At 37.7% G+C, this 18,346-nt stretch overlaps 1 protein-coding gene across 3 annotated transcripts; it reads right to left on the bottom strand.

The window, feature by feature from the left end:
- Positions 1-3: 3 nt before the first annotated feature.
- LOC105048083 (AMSH-like ubiquitin thioesterase 2) lies at positions 4-17,793 on the bottom strand. 3 transcript variants are annotated; one of them, XM_073252637.1, is made up of 13 exons: positions 16,864-17,792; positions 16,381-16,771; positions 16,225-16,287; positions 15,703-15,778; positions 15,401-15,556; positions 6,690-6,724; positions 6,278-6,578; positions 5,833-5,922; positions 5,627-5,689; positions 5,430-5,504; positions 2,057-2,119; positions 1,140-1,192; positions 4-483 (listed from the first exon to the last, which is right to left on the bottom strand). In XM_073252637.1, the coding sequence occupies exons 4-13, from the start codon at positions 15,772-15,774 to the stop codon at positions 297-299; spliced, it is 1,095 nt and encodes a 364-aa protein (XP_073108738.1). In that variant the 5' UTR covers positions 15,775-15,778; positions 16,225-16,287; positions 16,381-16,771; positions 16,864-17,792; the 3' UTR covers positions 4-296. The 3 variants fall into 3 exon arrangements, with proteins under 3 accessions (XP_073108738.1, XP_073108739.1, XP_010925586.1); XM_073252638.1 differs by lacking the exon at positions 16,225-16,287 and having other exon boundaries at positions 1,115-1,192; positions 16,864-17,793; XM_010927284.4 differs by lacking the exon at positions 16,225-16,287 and having other exon boundaries at positions 16,864-17,790.
- Between the last annotated feature and the right edge of the window lie 553 nt (positions 17,794-18,346).

Here is an 18,346-nt window from a genome sequence, read left to right as displayed (position 1 = left end):
ATGTGAGAACCGGCTGCAGGTGTCGCCAATTTGCAAGGCCATCTTTGCAATAGCAAACAAGATGATCTACTCTATTTACACACTATACACTACCAGCCTACAATGCGTACTTTAGAACATACATGCAGATGTGGCTTTCTGTATTTATTGTCAGGTATACGAGCAAGAAATCTGGACTGGACTCTCACATGTCTTCATCACCTCGTGAAATGAAACCTTGTGGAAACACCTTGTGATACAAGTCAATTTAAAAATATACAACTATACATCCACGTGTTAATGGCATATAACATCCGTCATGGGGAAGGAGATCGGAGATCAATAATCTCAAACCTCAAATTTGGATTGATGTAAACATGGGAGCAGTTCTCATAAATGGGACCGCTATCAGCAGTTTCTGGATGAGGGTGGAACCCCCTTTCCCCGCATCCTTTTATGACAGTAATCCCTCCCGGGTCAGTTAGCCGGAAAATACCAAAAGTCCTGCATCAATCAACTTATTCTTGAAAAAGTATTTAAACTTGCAATTGCGATATGTAAATGAGATTCTATGCTCATATTGCTGAGACATTAGTCCATCAGATATTTCTATAGGACAATAAAGGCTTAAATTAACAGTCCTTGACGTGAGCATATACGTGGGCCAAGAATGGATGTGTTACTTCATATTCTTTTATCCACAATTCTTTTCAAAGCAATCTAAGGAATTATATATATATTCATAGAGCTTGGTTCCTAGAACAGCAAGTTAAGAGCATATGAATCTTCATCAAGTTCTATGCTTGCAGTAGAAGCATGGATCATCGTGACTTGCCCATGTCTGTTGTGTGATGAACGGTACACTGAAGGTTGTTCATGGCGCTTATTATGTAGGAAGAGGATGTGGGGTCATCTTATGGTTGTTCAATGTGAAAAAGTTTCTAGAAAGCTAGAGATTACTTAATAAGCATGTTGAGCCTGTTGGACTACAAATATGTAACTTATTTGGACAGAAGGTCTCATGTAAATCAAATACTCAAGAATCTTGCTTTTTGTAAGTAGAACGAGATTCATGTTTGCTGACGAGGAAAAATGGGAGCTAGAAAGTATTTATTGTGAATGTCTATTTCTATACCTGCGACCCAGGGAGTAGAACTTACCTTGCAGGATCTGTTGGAGCCATAACAATAGCAACAGCCTCTGGTAGCATGACCTAGACACAGAACTGACTGTTAAAATTCTGGCAATTGGAAAGCCCAATAGATCTCTGAAACTGGAGAACAAGGGCTACAGAAATCTAATGCAGATCAATTGGTGAAGCTAAGAAGATAAAAGGTACCGAGACCTCCACAATTAATAAAGTTTGATCTATTAAATGCTTGATTCTGAGATCACTTGTCCTTGATTCAGATCCCTAAACTTAAAAATGAAGTTGCATCCTTCCAATACCTAGAAGCCCGCAAAGGCTGTCCACGAACCACAGTCCTAATACTGTGGTTTGTTCAGGTTACAACAATGTTTGAAAAAATAAAATGATCGCATACCAAATGCATGCAGTCTTTATGCAGTCTTTAACTCCAAAGTTGCCTACATAATGCAAATTACAAAATGTCCTCACTGAAAAGCAGAACATAACCAGGGGAGGGAGGAGGCCACGTGAAGGGATGGTGGGGGCACAAAAAGTGATAATTTTGCTGATGAATGAATGAGCCTGAAATTGAAGGATAGCATATTATGTGCAATGAGAAACCTGCTATGAAAGCATAGCAGCACTGATCCTTTTCAGAATCAACCCATAAATAAATGGAATTAGAGCTAAAATTTATTAATTTCCATCTTGAAAGTAATCATAAGCATCCCAGCATGATTTTATTTCTTTAACGTTGATGATTCTCCTGGATCAAAATATATATTTTAGATAAATCATTCATTTTCTGCTGTATGTGCCACAAGCAGAACACAGAATCATCTTGCAAGAGCATGAACTAATCCAACGGATTGCAAATGCAAACTACACTACATAAATTTCACAGAGATATGCTAATCAAAGAAAAAGTTAATGCAAGTGTCCTTGTACCTGGTAAGAGTATTGAGTATGCACATCGATCGATGACAGGAAGCAAGTTTGAGAAGGATGCGTCTGCAAAAGAAAAATATTTTCAGAACAAAGAAGTGATAAAGAATTGAAAGAGACATCAAGATTCTATTGGGAACAGTGATCAATCAATTCCATAGGGAAGAATCATAGCCTAACTATTACAATCCACAACAAAAAACAAAGAGTCCAACTAAATATTAGTTCATATATAACCAAGGTATGCTGAACCAATACCGCCGGCCGTATCGGCCGATGGCAGTATGGTTTGGTACGGTTTTGTACCATACCGAACCGACGAAGGCAAACAGACGCAAACCGGAAGAAAAAAAGAGAGAAAGAGAGAGAAATAGAGAGAGAAAAAGAGGAAAAAAGAAAAAAAGAGGGGAAGGAGCTGGCGAAGCCGCTGGACGGCCTCCGACTGGCCGCCGTGGTCACCGGAGGGCGCAGTTCACGCGCGCGGCGCCGCGGGCGTGAAACAGGAGCGACACCCCTGTTTCGCAAATTTTTTTAAAAGACCTAGTTTTAAGTGAAACCGGCAAATAGTTTGCCAATTTTTATGTTTTTTTTTTTTAATTCCTTAAGTCGGCAACTAGATTGCCGACTTCATAAGTTTAAAAAAAAAAAAAAAAAATCGAGACAGACAGTCGTCTGTTTCGAAAAAGAAGGGGGCGGAGCCGTGGAGGGGCTCCACCCGCTCGATCGCCCTCAGGCCATCTGCATCGACTCGCCGGCCACCGGGGGCCTCGCGATGGAGGCGCCGTCCGTCCGATAGATCCCTCGCCCCCCCTCCGAGCACTCTCTCTCTTTTTTGCTCTCTTGAAAGTCCCATCGGACGATATGGGACTCGGAAGCCCTCCGGCGGCCGCAACCGGTCACCGCCGGCCTTCGGCGGCTCCCACCTCCCTCCCTCTCCTCCTCTCTCTCTCTCACTTTCTCTCATTTTTCCTTCCATACCATTCGTGTATCGAATTTACCAGCCAAATCGTGCCGGTTCCCTGCCGGTCCGGTACGATACAGGGTGTACCGGCCGGTTCGGCACGATATGAAAAACCTTGTATATAACAAAAATAAAAATCAAATTTCAATTATCATGAACAGAAATAACAACTCAAAATGTACCTTCAAACAAGACATAACAATTCATGCCTACAAGTATGGTTCATGCATACTTGCATTGAATGGATGTGAATGTGTATCCCCTATAGATTTCAAGTGCTATCAACAAGATAACCGGTCAACATGCAATATGCGTCAATGATTTGAAACATGTCAACATGCCAAATAACACACTAAACATTACCAATGTAAAAATGTAAATTATGATTATGCAAGACATTCTAACAAAAAAAGAAACTAATATTTCTTACCAGAAACTTTTAAAATTAAGATTCCTTATCCGTAATTAAGGATTTAACTGTAACTTACACATTTTATAAATGAAATAATTGCTTTGCGGATGGTTCCTGGATTCTTATCATAGCTCTTGTGAAGGTTGACTCCTTAACATGCAGAAGATACTAAATCTAGCATCCACACTCATGCTAACTAGCATGTTAATATGCGCACATAAAAATGCCTCTCAACACACTTCTAATGTTGACAAGAATTAGATCCCACATATAACTTTTTATTAATGCTGACAAATCAAATACGATAGGGAGTCAGAGAAAGACATGACACCATTAAACCTCATGCAAACAAAATGTTACTTAAAATGTAGTTCTATGCCAACTGAGGAATAAAAAATCACTTATACTGGCCTCTTGCCAGCCGATAAGTACCACACCATCTAGGGACTGGTAATAGAGATCCCGCCATGCACTGAATTTAGCAAACAGGGCCCTTAATACATGGTATCAAGGCAATTCAACCCCATACTGACCTCAAACCCCACTTTCTCTCTCTATTTTTGCTTACTTCTGCCGAGATCTCCTGCACCCGTATCAGGGATCACTGTGCTGGCATCAGTAAGTAGCAATCTCTGAGATTTAAATCCTTAGTGCCAACAACTGGGTCAGCTTCATGGATTCTGTTTCACCATTGGTGTTTTGTCTTTTAAACCAAATTGAAATTGTTCCTTTCTTTTGCTACTTACATTCAAGTAATTTGATATCTGTCCTTCAATCTCTCTTACTGCACAAAGTAGCTCAAGTTGTTCTTCCATATCTTATCCCCCATAGCTGCTACTTATAATTTTTCCTTAGGTATCTGCATCTAATGCTTAACTACTTAGTTTTACCACAATATGCATGTTAACCTGTTTCCTATGTTTTGATCTTGCCTAGATGCTAACTCTTCACTACCTGACAGTCTGATCCACATAACAAGTTCATATAATTCTTGATTGAGTTATCGATTAATTATGGTTCAAAGTTGTAATTCATTATTTCATGTTGCTTCAGTTTCATCTAAAATCCTCAATCAAGTTCCCAGCATACTGCCTGATAACATCAAGGTAGTAAAAATGATATTTTCAGTAAGTCACATTATCTTGTACTTGTAATAAAATCCTCGTGTGCATAGTGTTCCACTAAGTTTATTGCATTTACAAGAGTAAACAGTCCTGAGTTCAAAATGGTACCCAAGTAATCCCAATCTGGACATATTGTCCATTCTTTTTGTCTTTGTGCACTCAAAATATATTTGGTTAATATGGTAGATTTTACATAGTTCTCCACTTCACAACCTTAAACAAAAGGAAAGAATTGGGATTAGACTAGTATATATACCTGAAGGACTGCTACATATTCCAAATAGGATCAACCTAACATCTCCAAAACAAGGTTCATATAAGTAAAAATCGAATAGTATTTATAGTACCAAGTAGTTACCTCGATTTGTCAACTCATATTTTCACATGCATTGTAATGAATATTATGCATTTCAACTAGTATCCCACCCATTCAGCAATTCAGGAAAGAGATGCGACTAGACAATTAAAATTGAACAAATACAGACATGAGATTGTGGTGGAAACTGATCGCTTGGCATAAATCAGGATGGTAAACAAAAAATGGCATATCCTGTCCATCCATAGGAATATATTAGATGAAATCAGAATATCAGGAGCCAGTGTACTAACTTGATTTTGATGCAAAAAGTTTAGGAAAGCCACTTGGGTTGTTAATTGGCTTGCGAAACAGAAGGAAAAATTGAGTTGCATGCAATATATACGGTCGCCACATGACAAATGAGGTTATCACTAGAAATTAGTTCCTTAATAGAATTTAATAAAAATTTGCATTTGTTCTGGGAATAACACAATACTGCCAATGTTTGCTTGCATGGCATTGCATGAACAACGAGAAATTTGTAAAATGCAGAAAATGGAAACAGAAGTTCAGATACAAACATGAATCCATCCTGCAGGCAAGAGGGATTGTTCATCCAATATGGCATGTATCTCCTCCTCATTTAATGCCTGACACTGTCATGCAGTACAACTGGTAACTGGTGGGAGAATATATGAAACTAAAGAACCAAAAAAAAAGGAGAACATTGAAAAGATCTTAAGACAAACAAAGTAAATAAATTCAATTATGGACATACTGAACCGGAAGTTGATTCCTGCTTTGGTATTATTAGTGTGGTTACATAAAAAGTCCGATCCTTCTGCATTCATAAGATCAAAAATTAATTACCCAAACATTTGATATCCTTATCTTCAATAAAAAGAGACCAAAAAAAAAATGATAACAAAGATTATCTCCAAGAACTTAAAAGGTATGTGTTAATCAATGAAGTATCAAGCTTACAAGGAAAGCACCAAGGATCCCACAAGTCTCTAAGTTCTTGTCTGTATTGTCTTTAGCAAGTTCCATAAATTCTCCCATCAATCTCACCGACTGCAAAACAAACATATGAGTGACTCAAATCTGCAAGGACAAACAAGAGTAATATTATTGGGAGCCAGTTCCGTGTACACAAAAAGCTCATCGTGCCATGTGGCAGAAGGAGGTTGGTATCAGCAGCAGGAATTAGTGCATTTATGGGGTCTGAATTATCATTGAGTTACCAGCCCAGCATTTGTGGGCCCAAGCATATTTTTGTGTGCGTGTAACCAGGTCCCAAAAGCATTTTCTGACAAACAATGCAGGGTTTGAACAAAGCGAAACTTTAGTAGCCTGCAAACCATGCTAAACCAAGATGCCTAGCATTGCATACAATTAAAGGAGACAGAAATCGAAGGTCAGAACTTACTATATGCATGTTGTGAATACCAGTCGATGTTGAAGACTCTCCACATAGAGGGACCAAGTGCTCATTTGTTGTTTCAGGAAAGGTGACATGAGAAACTTGGCCAACAAGTGGTAGATCTTCTATCCAAGAAACAGCAGGAGAAGGAGAGTACTGCCCGACAGCATGTAAAGTGGTATCATGATCTCTCACTGCTGCAAGAGCCATGGGAAAGGAGACATGCAAAGGTGTGCAAGTACTGTTTGCATCTACTGCGCTCCCAGATTCCAAGTTGATATTACCCATGAATGCATTGCTGTCAAAACTGTCATTTTTCACAACAGATGGTTATTGTTTTGGGAGCACTGTTGTACAACAATGTGAATGGAACTATCCAATGTAGAAATATTAAGGATATGAATGAGGGATATGGTACCTATTACATGTTCTGATTGACCTGCAATATGTAACCTGCAAACATTTAAAACTTGATTGATGAATATGGAACTTGGGAACCAAAGTTGTCAAAATATGTCAGCCATCATAAGTGGCAATGAGCCTAAACTTGAGTATCTATTCAAGATCTATAAATAGCAACAGCGCAACTGCCAATGTAATAGCAAGGGACCATGAAGCAAGTGAAGAGGTATGATTTGCCATCGGGAGTCTATTGGTAGAACATCAAGAAGCTGACCTTAGATGGGGCAAATTATAGAAGAATTTCAAGAATGATGTTTCTTTTTCCATCATAAATGAAGTTTGATATTTTTGTGTAACATAGAATATATAAATTGAAGGACTTGGTCACATGTTGATTAACCTTAATATATGGAAGCATCTACCATGAATAGACCAAGTTTTGACTTTAAATAATCAAAACAAACCTGACAACCACAGCTTATATTTGAAAAGAAAAAGATCACTATTCTCAGATGTGGCAATAGCTAGGGCTGAAATTTCTACCATTATAAATTTGTGTAGATGATGTGACTATGGTTTGAGGCACTCAAGCTATAGCTAAATATGACCAGCACCCTATCTGTTACTCTTGAAAGCACAGGTTGTGATACTATAGCATCACACTAGTACGTAGCATGGCTTCATACTGTGCTATAACATAAACATTGTAGATAACAAGACAGGCTTAGCAAGAAAAAATAAGAAAGAATAAATAATATTATGCATTATGTAAACATATGGATCTTTAGAAAGATCATTATCAGCATGTGAAAGGCAATGGAAGCTGGTACAGAAAAGCATCCATGTTTACATGTTGAGCGTTACTATTAACATACCCTTGCTCTAAAACAGGAACTATTAGGTGACCTTTTATAGTGTGAACACCAAGTGAGGAAGGCCTAGGTCTTATAAACTAATTCATGGCTGAATTTAGCATTCTCATTGAGGGACCTACCTATAGCAGTCCCAATGATAACTATGTGAGCAAGCTACCTATTAAAAAAGACAGACAACCACTTTTCATCTTCTTTTCTTCTAGGAATGGGATGGAACAATGTAAATGTGACTAACTTTTTAAAGTGAGGACCTTAAATCATGTGCCTGAAATTTGCTTAGTCTGACAGAGTGCTTCATGCAGCCTGCAAGTATAGTGTCTCTTCCTTGAGTCTTCCATATATTCTACTTTGAATTCACCAAAGTAGGAGGCATCTTTCACAACAATTTGCATTGCATTAGCATCCAGTACCTACTGCAAGGAATAAATGGATTACTTATGCTCTCAAAACAATGTTGAAAGTATTTTCACTGTTGATTTGCCCTTGATGAGTGTAGACTTTCACAACTGGGCAGCCCTTAACCCTTCAAACATTTGTTAAAACAACAGAACTTCAAGAAAACAAAAGGAAAAATACAAAATAATGCAAGATAGAAAAATCATTAGAAACCATTTTCAATCTAAGAAACTTGAAACACCAATCATATACATTCATGTGGAAACTTGAAACAACAAAAACTACTTATCAATCATTGAAACTTGACTATTGGTAATATTTCATGAATTATAAGTGTGGACTACAAGATCTTTCTTGTCTGCATAAACTTAAGACATTCATATATTTAAAGAAAGAATCTTCCCCTAAATTTCTTGCAATCCAACATCTATCCTCTCAAATCTACTAAAGACTTATGAAATTAAATTTAACCACATAGAAATGCCTCCTAGAGGCTAGATATGTTACCATGAGAAAGTTCACTCATAAAAAGGGAAAAAAAATTTTAGCCTTTGGAGCTTGTTTGGCATCGCTTTTATTTCTTATTATTTTTTATTCTTAAAAATAAAATTATACAAATCAAAACAAGAAATATGTTTTGTACTATTATTTTTGTTTTCCAATTTTGAAAAACACTTTCATTATTTTTAGACACATGAAAATAAGAAATCTTTACTTTTAATATTTTTTTAAGGTGAAACTTTTAATATTTTCAAAAACAAGAAACTCATATTTTTACCATTACTACGAACCAAGGATTTCGGAACTTATACCGAGCCCCGAACCGGTTCCGATGTGGTACGGTATGGTACCATGTGTCAATACGTCGTGGCATACTAGTTCAAATACCGATACGTCACCAAATTTTTTTTTTGATTTTTTAGTTGAATTTGATTTCAAAAAAAAATTTATTACTTTTTAAACTACTTTATATCTAAATTAATGTTTATTTAAGTCATATAACAATTCTACCATCCAAAAAAAAATAAAAAAAGTCTAAAACACTAAAAGTCTAAAACAATACAATAAATATATCTAAAGAACAAATTACAAAGAATAATAAGCTAACCTTAGAATTTCTGCTAATCTAATATTTCGTCGAATGTCTGTATTACTCGTAGATATCCAGATCATCTGCATACTTCGAAGGAACATCAGTCCATCCCTCTAACTAAATGGCACTGTAATCCTGAATATTCATCCCATAAGGTATCTTCTCTGGATTGTAAGACATATCAGATCTCTCGCTCATCTGACTTTAAAAGGTATCCTCAGAATGATGGTATGGCTGTGGAGGGGTCTATCCAAATATACCAATAGCAAATCCGATCCATAAGGTGCTCTGGGCTGCATAGGATAATGGCCACTAGAAGCCAATGTCTCAAATACACCATATTCATATGGATCATAAACTGCCTATGGATGATAGGATCCATAATATGAGGATGATCCAGATACATTGATGCGTAGTCGTTGATAGCACCAAAAATAACTCTACTCACTACGTAGGTAGGATGAGTCGAGATCGTATCTTCAGAGACCTTGGGTTAAGTTGAGATTGCAAAATAAAAGAAAGAAGCGTTGTTTTGATTTAAAAAATAAATTATCTTAAAATTGATGTAATTAGAAAATAAAGAGCTCGGGAGTTTTGAATTAATTTTGCACTAGTAGAGTTGTATCTTTTTTTTTAATTAAATAGATGCGATTAATCTTAGGAAAAATACATATCTTTCCTCAGCACACTCCGTACCCGTAGATCACGGCGCGTCTCTGGAAAGTACTAGGTAAACAACTCTTCTTTCCTCGGCACGCCCCGTACCCGTAGATCACGGCACGTCTCCGAAAAATAAAAGTTGTTCCTAATATTAATCTAACAGGAAAGCATAAATAAAAGCATATGAAAGAGAGCAAATAAAGAACTCATGATGATTTAAATAAAAAGCATAATCTTTATTGCATATAAAGAAATATAAAAAAGTTTAGAACAATAAACCCACTCTGTGTCGTTACAAAATTTCTTCTCCACTCCCGAGACTGCTAGCCTAGCTGCTCATGGAGTAGTCCTTTTTCTCTTCCTCTATGCAAGGCTCTAGAAGAATTTCTGGGATGATCCTCAAATGGGAGTATAAGAGCCTTTTTATAGGTGTTAGGAGGGAGGAGTTTTACATGATTTTCAGATGTGGGACTAAAGAAAATACTAAGGACTAAAAGATGGATGGATGAGATGGAAAGATCACAAGCAGATAAAGAAAATACAAATTCTTCCTCTTGAAGTATTTTCAAGTATTATATTTTTTTTCTTTAATTTTCAGATCCATTTGCTATCATGAGCGTCCATCTGTTCGCCACTGTGTCCGCCAGCACAAACTCCCCGCGAATCCGCCATGCCGCGCACCCGCAATGCCGCGCGCCCGCAATCTTCTTTCACGGACCTGTTAGGAAACCACTTACGCTCCTTTTTGATTAGAAAATTACAAAAAAAAAAAAAATTGTTTCTTTAAAATGATGTCTATATCCTTTTTGGGTTCCTTGCATAGTATCTTCATTTTCTATAATACTGTATGCATCCTTCTTTTATTTTAATTTTGTTTTAAGTCCAATTTTCTTCAAACTTGAGTCTTTTTGATCTGCGAATCGGACTCTTTGTATCGGCGATCACCTTTCCTGTAAAACATAAAAAGAAGCATCAAATTCTTAATAAATAAAATAAATTAAATATAATTTTCTACTTTAAATGACTTAAATTAAGTGTTTATCATACATCCATGGATCCTACTCCACATGCAAGGTCATCTGCAGCTGCATCATGCACTGGACGACCTCTGGGAGATCATTGTCTGTATGAGATCATCTCCTCACGAAGTCTATCAGATCGTCCATGGTCCCTATCTTGTGTAGTATGTGTAAATTGAGACTCACCGATAAATCGAATACCACTCTGCGGCTGTCTCATGAATAGTGATCTCGTATTCTCCAGTCCCTCCCTGATCATCAGATTCTTCAGTCCTTCCCTGATCATCAAATCCATGACTACTACGATCACTCTCACTACCACTGGTCTCTGAATCTGAGTCAATTGACTTCTGCACTCTCGAGGGTGCTGCAACTGCAGTTCCTTTTTCTTTGCCTTTTCGAGCTCCCATAGTGCCCCTCTATGATCAGCCTTATCTCAGCATTTCTCGCTCAAACATCTGATCCTGTATCTCGAACATGGAGTCATGTGATGAATGACTCCCCTGTGATCTCTCAGACTGTGGCTGATCAGCTGGAACTCTATGTGAAATATTTCTTTCTACCCACTGCCCTGGATCCACCCTGATCTTCCTAGCTACCACACTGACTGATCATGGAGGAGATCCTGACTTATCAAGTTTCGACTCCTGCTGCTGCTCTGCAAGCCATCCAATCATCGGATCCTCATCATCAATGGCATAATCATCTATCGTCAGATCCATATACTTCAGCTGTATTTCATCCTATACATATTTTAGCCTCAATCTCAAATTATAGTGCACATAAACAAGATCGTTGAGGTGCTTCTGTATCGGATAATTTCTCTGTTTGCTATGAATAAGAACAAAAGTCGACCAATTGCGCTCACACCCACTTGAGGAGACCGTTTGAGAAAGAATGCAGATGGCCATACTTTTCAGATTTGATGCGGACTGTCCAAAATGAATCCACCATTTAGCTGTTAAAAAATTAAACAAAATTACATATCAGATTTTATGGTATTAGCAGGCATGTAATTTCAACAAAATCCTTACTGTTGATATGTAATTTATCTGGATTCATCTTTTTTTTGCTTACGACAGCCGATGAAACACCAAAGCTGCATGTCGCCTCTCTAAACTATTTTGTCTGTAAAAAATATATTCATTTTAGTAACAAATATATTATTAAGTTACATGGTCGCATCTAAATTGACCTAATGTACCTCTTGCAAACACATAGATGCGATTTCGAGATCGGACACCATCTTATATATAACATTACAGAGAGCAGTAAAAAGCTCATTATCCATATCTATCCCGGATATGCTGTACTGAAATCTCGGATTCAAATAGTAAGCTGAAAATAAATTCTGCAGTAATTAAATAAACTTTTAGTGTCAAAAAAAAAAGAAAAAATTTTTAAAAAAATTTAGATCATTCTTAAATTCATGCTTACCCACTAGATGCAAATCTCTAACCATCTGATAGTCCCAACGATGCTCAATGATGTTGATGTATTTTCGAGAATGTTTGAGATGTATCTCACTGATCTGTTGCTTTACCCTCTCCATCATGTGATGCAGAAAGTCCATTTGGGGGTATCTCTCGCTTTTCACGACGCAAAGCACCTTATATAATGGTTGAATAATGTTCACTATTTTATCAGCTTGTTACTAAAATGACTGACTGATCATCAAGTTCTCCACATGACTTTTCTTAGTGCCGATCCTCGTATATCTACTCTCCAACCACTCGACACTGACGAACATCTGATGCAAGGCTGCTTTCTTCTGTAGAAGGCTATCAAGTGCTATGTAGTTTGTAGCAAATCATGTAACATCCGGTCTCAAGATCTCCCTCCCAGCATATTTCCGCATCAATGACAACACCTATATATGATTGTAGATAAATTTAGTAATAGACTGGACTGTATCTATGCCTGCTGCACTCTACGAAGCTTCCCAATATCCATCAACATCAGGTCAATGCAATGTGCAGCACATGATGTCCAGTGAATATGCGATCGCCGCTCCATCAGCTACTCGCCAACAGCCTTATATTGCGACCCATTATTTGTGATGACCTGCACGATATTTTGCTCTCCAACTGAATCAATCATCTCCTCCATCAATCCAAAAATGTATGCGATATCGTGCACTCTATCTGAAGCATCAATTGATTTGTGAAAAAATATTTTTTCATCACAATATATCAAAAAATTTATGATATTCCGTTTAGTAAGATCGATCCAACCATCACACATCACCATTAGTCTATATATGGGCCATTTACTCTTGTAAGAAGAGATCCATCTCTCCAACTCTTTTTTATTGCTATCAAGAAACTGACCATGGATATCCCTAGGTGCTGGAGGATCTACACTGGGACCGACAACCTGTATTGCTGAAATGGCAAACTGATAGTAAGTATTACCCACTGCATTTGCTGGAATGTAGCTAAAATGAAACCATAATCCAATAGCTCACCACATATCCTTTTTCTTATCATTCTTTAGTATAGTGTCAATCATCTCCTATTTTGAATCATTACTAGAAAAAGCATATGGATCCAAATCATGAATAGTAACTCCTGCTGGAATATCTCTATCAGATCTTCTACTGTCAAAAGCCCTTAACATCGATGAAATACCCCTCCTTGCTCTACTGACTAGCTCCCTGACAGAGATGATCCTTTTAAACTCAGACTCTTCTCTAGCAGTCGTAGAGCTAGATCCTAACTCATAGAATGACGATCCAAATCACTCTCTATATTTGGCCATCTCTTCTAACTTGTACTACTTATCCAGACTTGCCTGAATGACAGCCTCAATCTTTGCCTCTTCATCATATGAAACAAAAGTGACCTCTGACTCTCTAGAATAATAGGAAGGTGGCTCTTTAGCTCGACGGTCCACTTCTGCTCTCTTCTCCTTTGTCCTCTCCTTCGCTGCTTTCTGATCAGCGAAGTGTTTCTTCATAAGCTGTCGGACCTCCTGTAGGCATTTCCGACACATGACCACATCCCGATAACTACCAGCCAAATACTGCTTCAATCTAGTCACCTCTCATCCCTTGAATTCTATGCCGTATCATTTGCATCTCCAATGATGCCGAGCTGAGAGCATCTCACCATGCTCCCAACTAATGTCACGCTTTGCATCCTTCTGCTTACTCATTTCTGCAAGTTTAACAAAATATGACAGTTTAATAATTTTTTGATATTATATTTTTTAAAATTTATTTTTTTTAAATATATAAATATATATTTAAAAAATAATTAACAAAAATTAATAATTTTAGTGTCATCATGTAAATCGTCTAACGATTTACAACATATAATGAAATCATACCAAAATCACAAATTTTGGCATTTTTTTTTTTATTTTTTAGTGGTTATTGGCTAAAAAAATATGAAAACTAAAATATTTAGTGACAGAACGAAGGATTACCTTACTTTTGATCGAAATTTGTCGCCCCGTCGAAGGAGTTGTAAATTTTTTTTTGAATTTTTTTTTTATTGGAAGGTTGTTGCTCCGTCGTTTGCTCTCAAAAGAGCCTCTCGAATTTTTGAGTCTTAGACTCTTAGACTTAAGGGAGACAAAGGCAACCCGCACCCCCGGGCCCACTTCCCCCCACCCCCCCACATGGCCACCATCGGTACGACTCGATTTCGAGTCGTACCGACCCAAATCGAGAGAAACCAGTCGATTTTTCACGGTTCGTCGGTGAACCACACCAAACCAGCTCGGTTCGATGCAGTTTGGGCAATTTACCGAAAATGGAGGGCGAACCGCACCGATTTCCCCCAATTCGGTTTGGTACACCCTGTACTGATCGGTTCGGACAGTACGAAAAATCTTGCTACGAACAATACCTTCCATCACCACCACCACTATCGCTACCACTGCTACTACCGCAATATAGCTGCCATTATCACCACCTCAACCATATTACTAACATGTCCACCATCACCACTATAGCCACATTGTTAGAGCCCTCACCACCACTACCTTGTCTCTACCACACCACCACTTCCATCATCACCACCTCCACTTTACCACCATCAAATCAACCACCAACACCATCACCATCTCTCCCATAGCTACAACTACCACCATGTCCATTACCATCAATATGTTTATTTTTAAAAATAATTAACTATACCAAACATGTTTATATTTTAAAACTTAGAAAAATAAGAGATAATTTTTAGTTTTCAATTAATTAAAGTAGAAAAAAAAAGCAATGCCAAATAGCATTTAATACTTATTAGTTTTAACCAAAATTACCAAAAAATGGAAAAACTGAAGTGAAACTGATAGATTTCAGTCAAAATCAGTTGAAACTTATAAAAACTAAACAATTTTTATTTATTATAGAAAGGAGGAGGATGACATTAGGTTGACAGCAGTTGCAAAGTGTGGTTCAAACCATGAAACAGATTCAACCTGGCATATAACTTGGATCTATTGTATATTTGTCTCATTAATTCCGATATATAAGAGTTTAGAATTTATACCTGGAGAATAGTTCCATCGCATGATCTAAGAAATGCCTTAACAATAGCCCTCTCTTTGTTTGTGCTATTATTATAGTAAAATCTTATTAAGCATGTCAAAAATCTTAATTTTAAAGCAATAAAAAAACACACACATATACATTATATTGGACAAAAATCTGCAGAATATTGTCAGAATGGCATACCTTCTCCTCATTGTTCTCGATCCGTCTTTGAGATGTCAAATTGGAATCATCTTTATGATTCTTAGACCTCCTTGCAAGCTGATTGCCAGTCAGATTATTATTTCTACCAAAGAGTGTCTTCAATTTTTCGAGTTCTTTGGAAAATTCTTGCAGAATCTGATTTAGTGTTGTAGAAAAGATTAACATAAAAGAGAAAGGAGAATTCAAAAATAACATACAGCTGAGTATAAGGAACATATATCAGCAAACATACTTTAGCATTGTTTTAAAATAATGGAAGAAGCCAAAGTAGAAAGTAATACCTTCTTGTGGTGAAGCTTCTCCTTTTTGGTGTACTTTGAGTAACTCTGGTGCTGAGGAATAATCTCAGACATCAATCTGCAAATTCAAACACATGTTTGTCACAAAAAACCCATTTGTGATACTGTAAACATTCTTTTATATTGTAACTGCATGAACAAGAAGACTAGAAATCAGAAGGTCGGATTATAAAATTCACCACACAATGATTGAAGCCACTTCTTATGGTTTAGGGCCTTGACAAACAATTCAAGTAGATTAGCTAATAGCAAGCATCTCGGAAATATGTCTTGTTCAATTAATGGTTACCATATCAACAAAACATAATGGGTGTCCCGGCCAATCAAATGATTCGTTTATAAAGAAAAAGTCATATAGGCACCATCAATTTAAATTTCTATCACTTAAATATTTTGATGGGCACCAAGAATCATCCAAAGAGCCAACCGCACAAACGAAACAACTAAAGCTACCGAGCCCTATCCGATCTAACTGGGAAAACCACTCAAGAGCTCGAAAGAGACCTTAAGTATCGATAAGGGTCAGGTAAAGATCATGCAGATTCCCTTCGTCCCTATAAACTTTGGCTGATTTTGAAATTAAAAAAAAAAAAAAAAACAGATATAAGTAAACAAATAGGTAGTTACAAGAAAAATCTAGAGATAGAAAGAAACCCTCACCTGTTTTACGATCTGGCCGGCAATTCTGAAGTACAGCGACAGCGGGAACCGATCATCTACCGATGATACCATCTTATTCCAGAACCTTAATCAATTTTCCATCTATATTCTTGGTTTCCCCACACAGCATCTCTCTCTTCTCTGAGGCAGAGCATGTGTTCGACGAATGGAAGCTTTTTTTTGTGGGAAAGAGGAAAAGAAGAGGAGAAAAGAGCAGAGGAGGAGTGAAAGAGAGAAAGATCGCGAGTCAGAGGCGGCTTTGGATAACGCGAGGGGACGTCACCATCTCCGAAGGTGGGCAGACGAGGCGGATGAAAACGACCGTGCGTTTAGGTGGTGAGGATGCGGTCCCCACGGATACAATGCTACCTATCCATCCCAAAGTCCGCCCCTAGAGATTCCGCGACAAACAGGGACCGGATGAGCACCAAACACAGTAACTTAAATAAAGGCCGTATAAAAAAATGTAGGTGGGAGGAGCACCTGGGCGACCATGCTGGAGGTGCGCGTGGGAACTAGGAGGCCGCACTACACTACAACAGATGCTTGGCCGGTGTTGGACACGTGAAAATCACGTGAGAGAGGCAAGTCAGCATTTATTTACCAAAGTTTATCGAAATTATATTATGAATGTACTATTATCAAATGATCGAAATTTGCTGCAGGTTCATATGGAACAAACAATTTTTTAAAAAATATAGACTCAAAATAATTTTTTTTTGTACTTAAATTAAACAATTTTGAACTTAAGAAATAAAGAATTTTAGCAAATAAAAACATTCATATCTTGCCTCATATTCAAATAACTTACATTACCTAAAGCATAAAATACGCCAAACTCCATGCACGCCTCTCATATGACTTGTATAAAATTACCTTCAAGTAGCTTCCAGAAGAGCAGCCAACAAATTGGAATCGTCAAGACCCAAACTCCCATGTCCCAAAGCAAGACAGAGCTCTGCATCGCGTCTAACACAGGTTCCTGCAACTAGAGTCTGCCCCCATTTCAAGGCTTAGGAAGGTAACATCGAGGCTGCAGACTTCATGGGTTCAATTTATAAAGCTATATATTATATTAATAAACTAGTGTACGACCTGCAGGCAGCACCTCTCCAAGCGTTGCAACAAAAGAAAATACTTTTGACATCGACTACAGACCAAGTTTGATGCAAAATGACCAAACATGAAACGCAAAGTACTTGGATTCTCCACATGGAATTGAAGATGTTCGCATGGTCATATGTTAGAGGAGAGATAAAGAGAAGTTTCCCCCCATTCACTCTCTCAGGCTATTTTCCAGTGTACTTTTGTTTGATGATCAAAATTCACATGAATTGTAACACTAAAGCTCACAAATGTTAAGAAACCAGCTGCCTCGTTGATTCCCATATACGACCATGATCCTCTATTGAAATTCACTAAATACTGGTCAAATGTATTTGGCCCCATTAGTTATCTTCAATGCCAACTCCCGTTCTTGTGTTCTAGCTTGATTCATGTTTGCCACCCGATTACTGTAGTCCTTTTGACTCAGCAGCAAGATCAGATGATACTTTCTATATTCTCCATCCTCGGCGGGAGTTATCGACCTCTCATCCTCAGACTTATGCTCCTGAATGGATGATTTTGGCTGTCAGATAGTGGCTGCAGCTTCCGGCATCACAGCTGCTGGCAGCTGCGGTGGGACCCAAACCCGATGGTTTGGATGTTCATTGGCTCTCACTTGGTAAGGGAACTACCTTGATTTTTCTGCTTCAAATTTTACTTCTGTATTCTTCATGACTTCTTTCTCCACCTAAAACATCAAAAGATCTCCCATTCAGCTGAGAGATCTCTCCTACTTTGGAACTCAATGCCTTAGCTGTTTGTCTGGGATTGAAGGGCATCAATAGGCTTTTGCCGAGCCTCCTGAGTGTGTTCCCATGGTTGTTTGACCACAAAAAGAATATTAATCTGCCATGTTTTT

The sequence above is a fragment of the Elaeis guineensis genome, chromosome 2 (genome assembly GCF_000442705.2).
Source record: "Elaeis guineensis isolate ETL-2024a chromosome 2, EG11, whole genome shotgun sequence".
Classification (NCBI taxonomy): domain Eukaryota; kingdom Viridiplantae; phylum Streptophyta; class Magnoliopsida; order Arecales; family Arecaceae; genus Elaeis; species Elaeis guineensis.
Note: the sequence above shows the minus strand (reverse complement) of the source record. Positions and strands in the feature narration are given on the sequence as shown.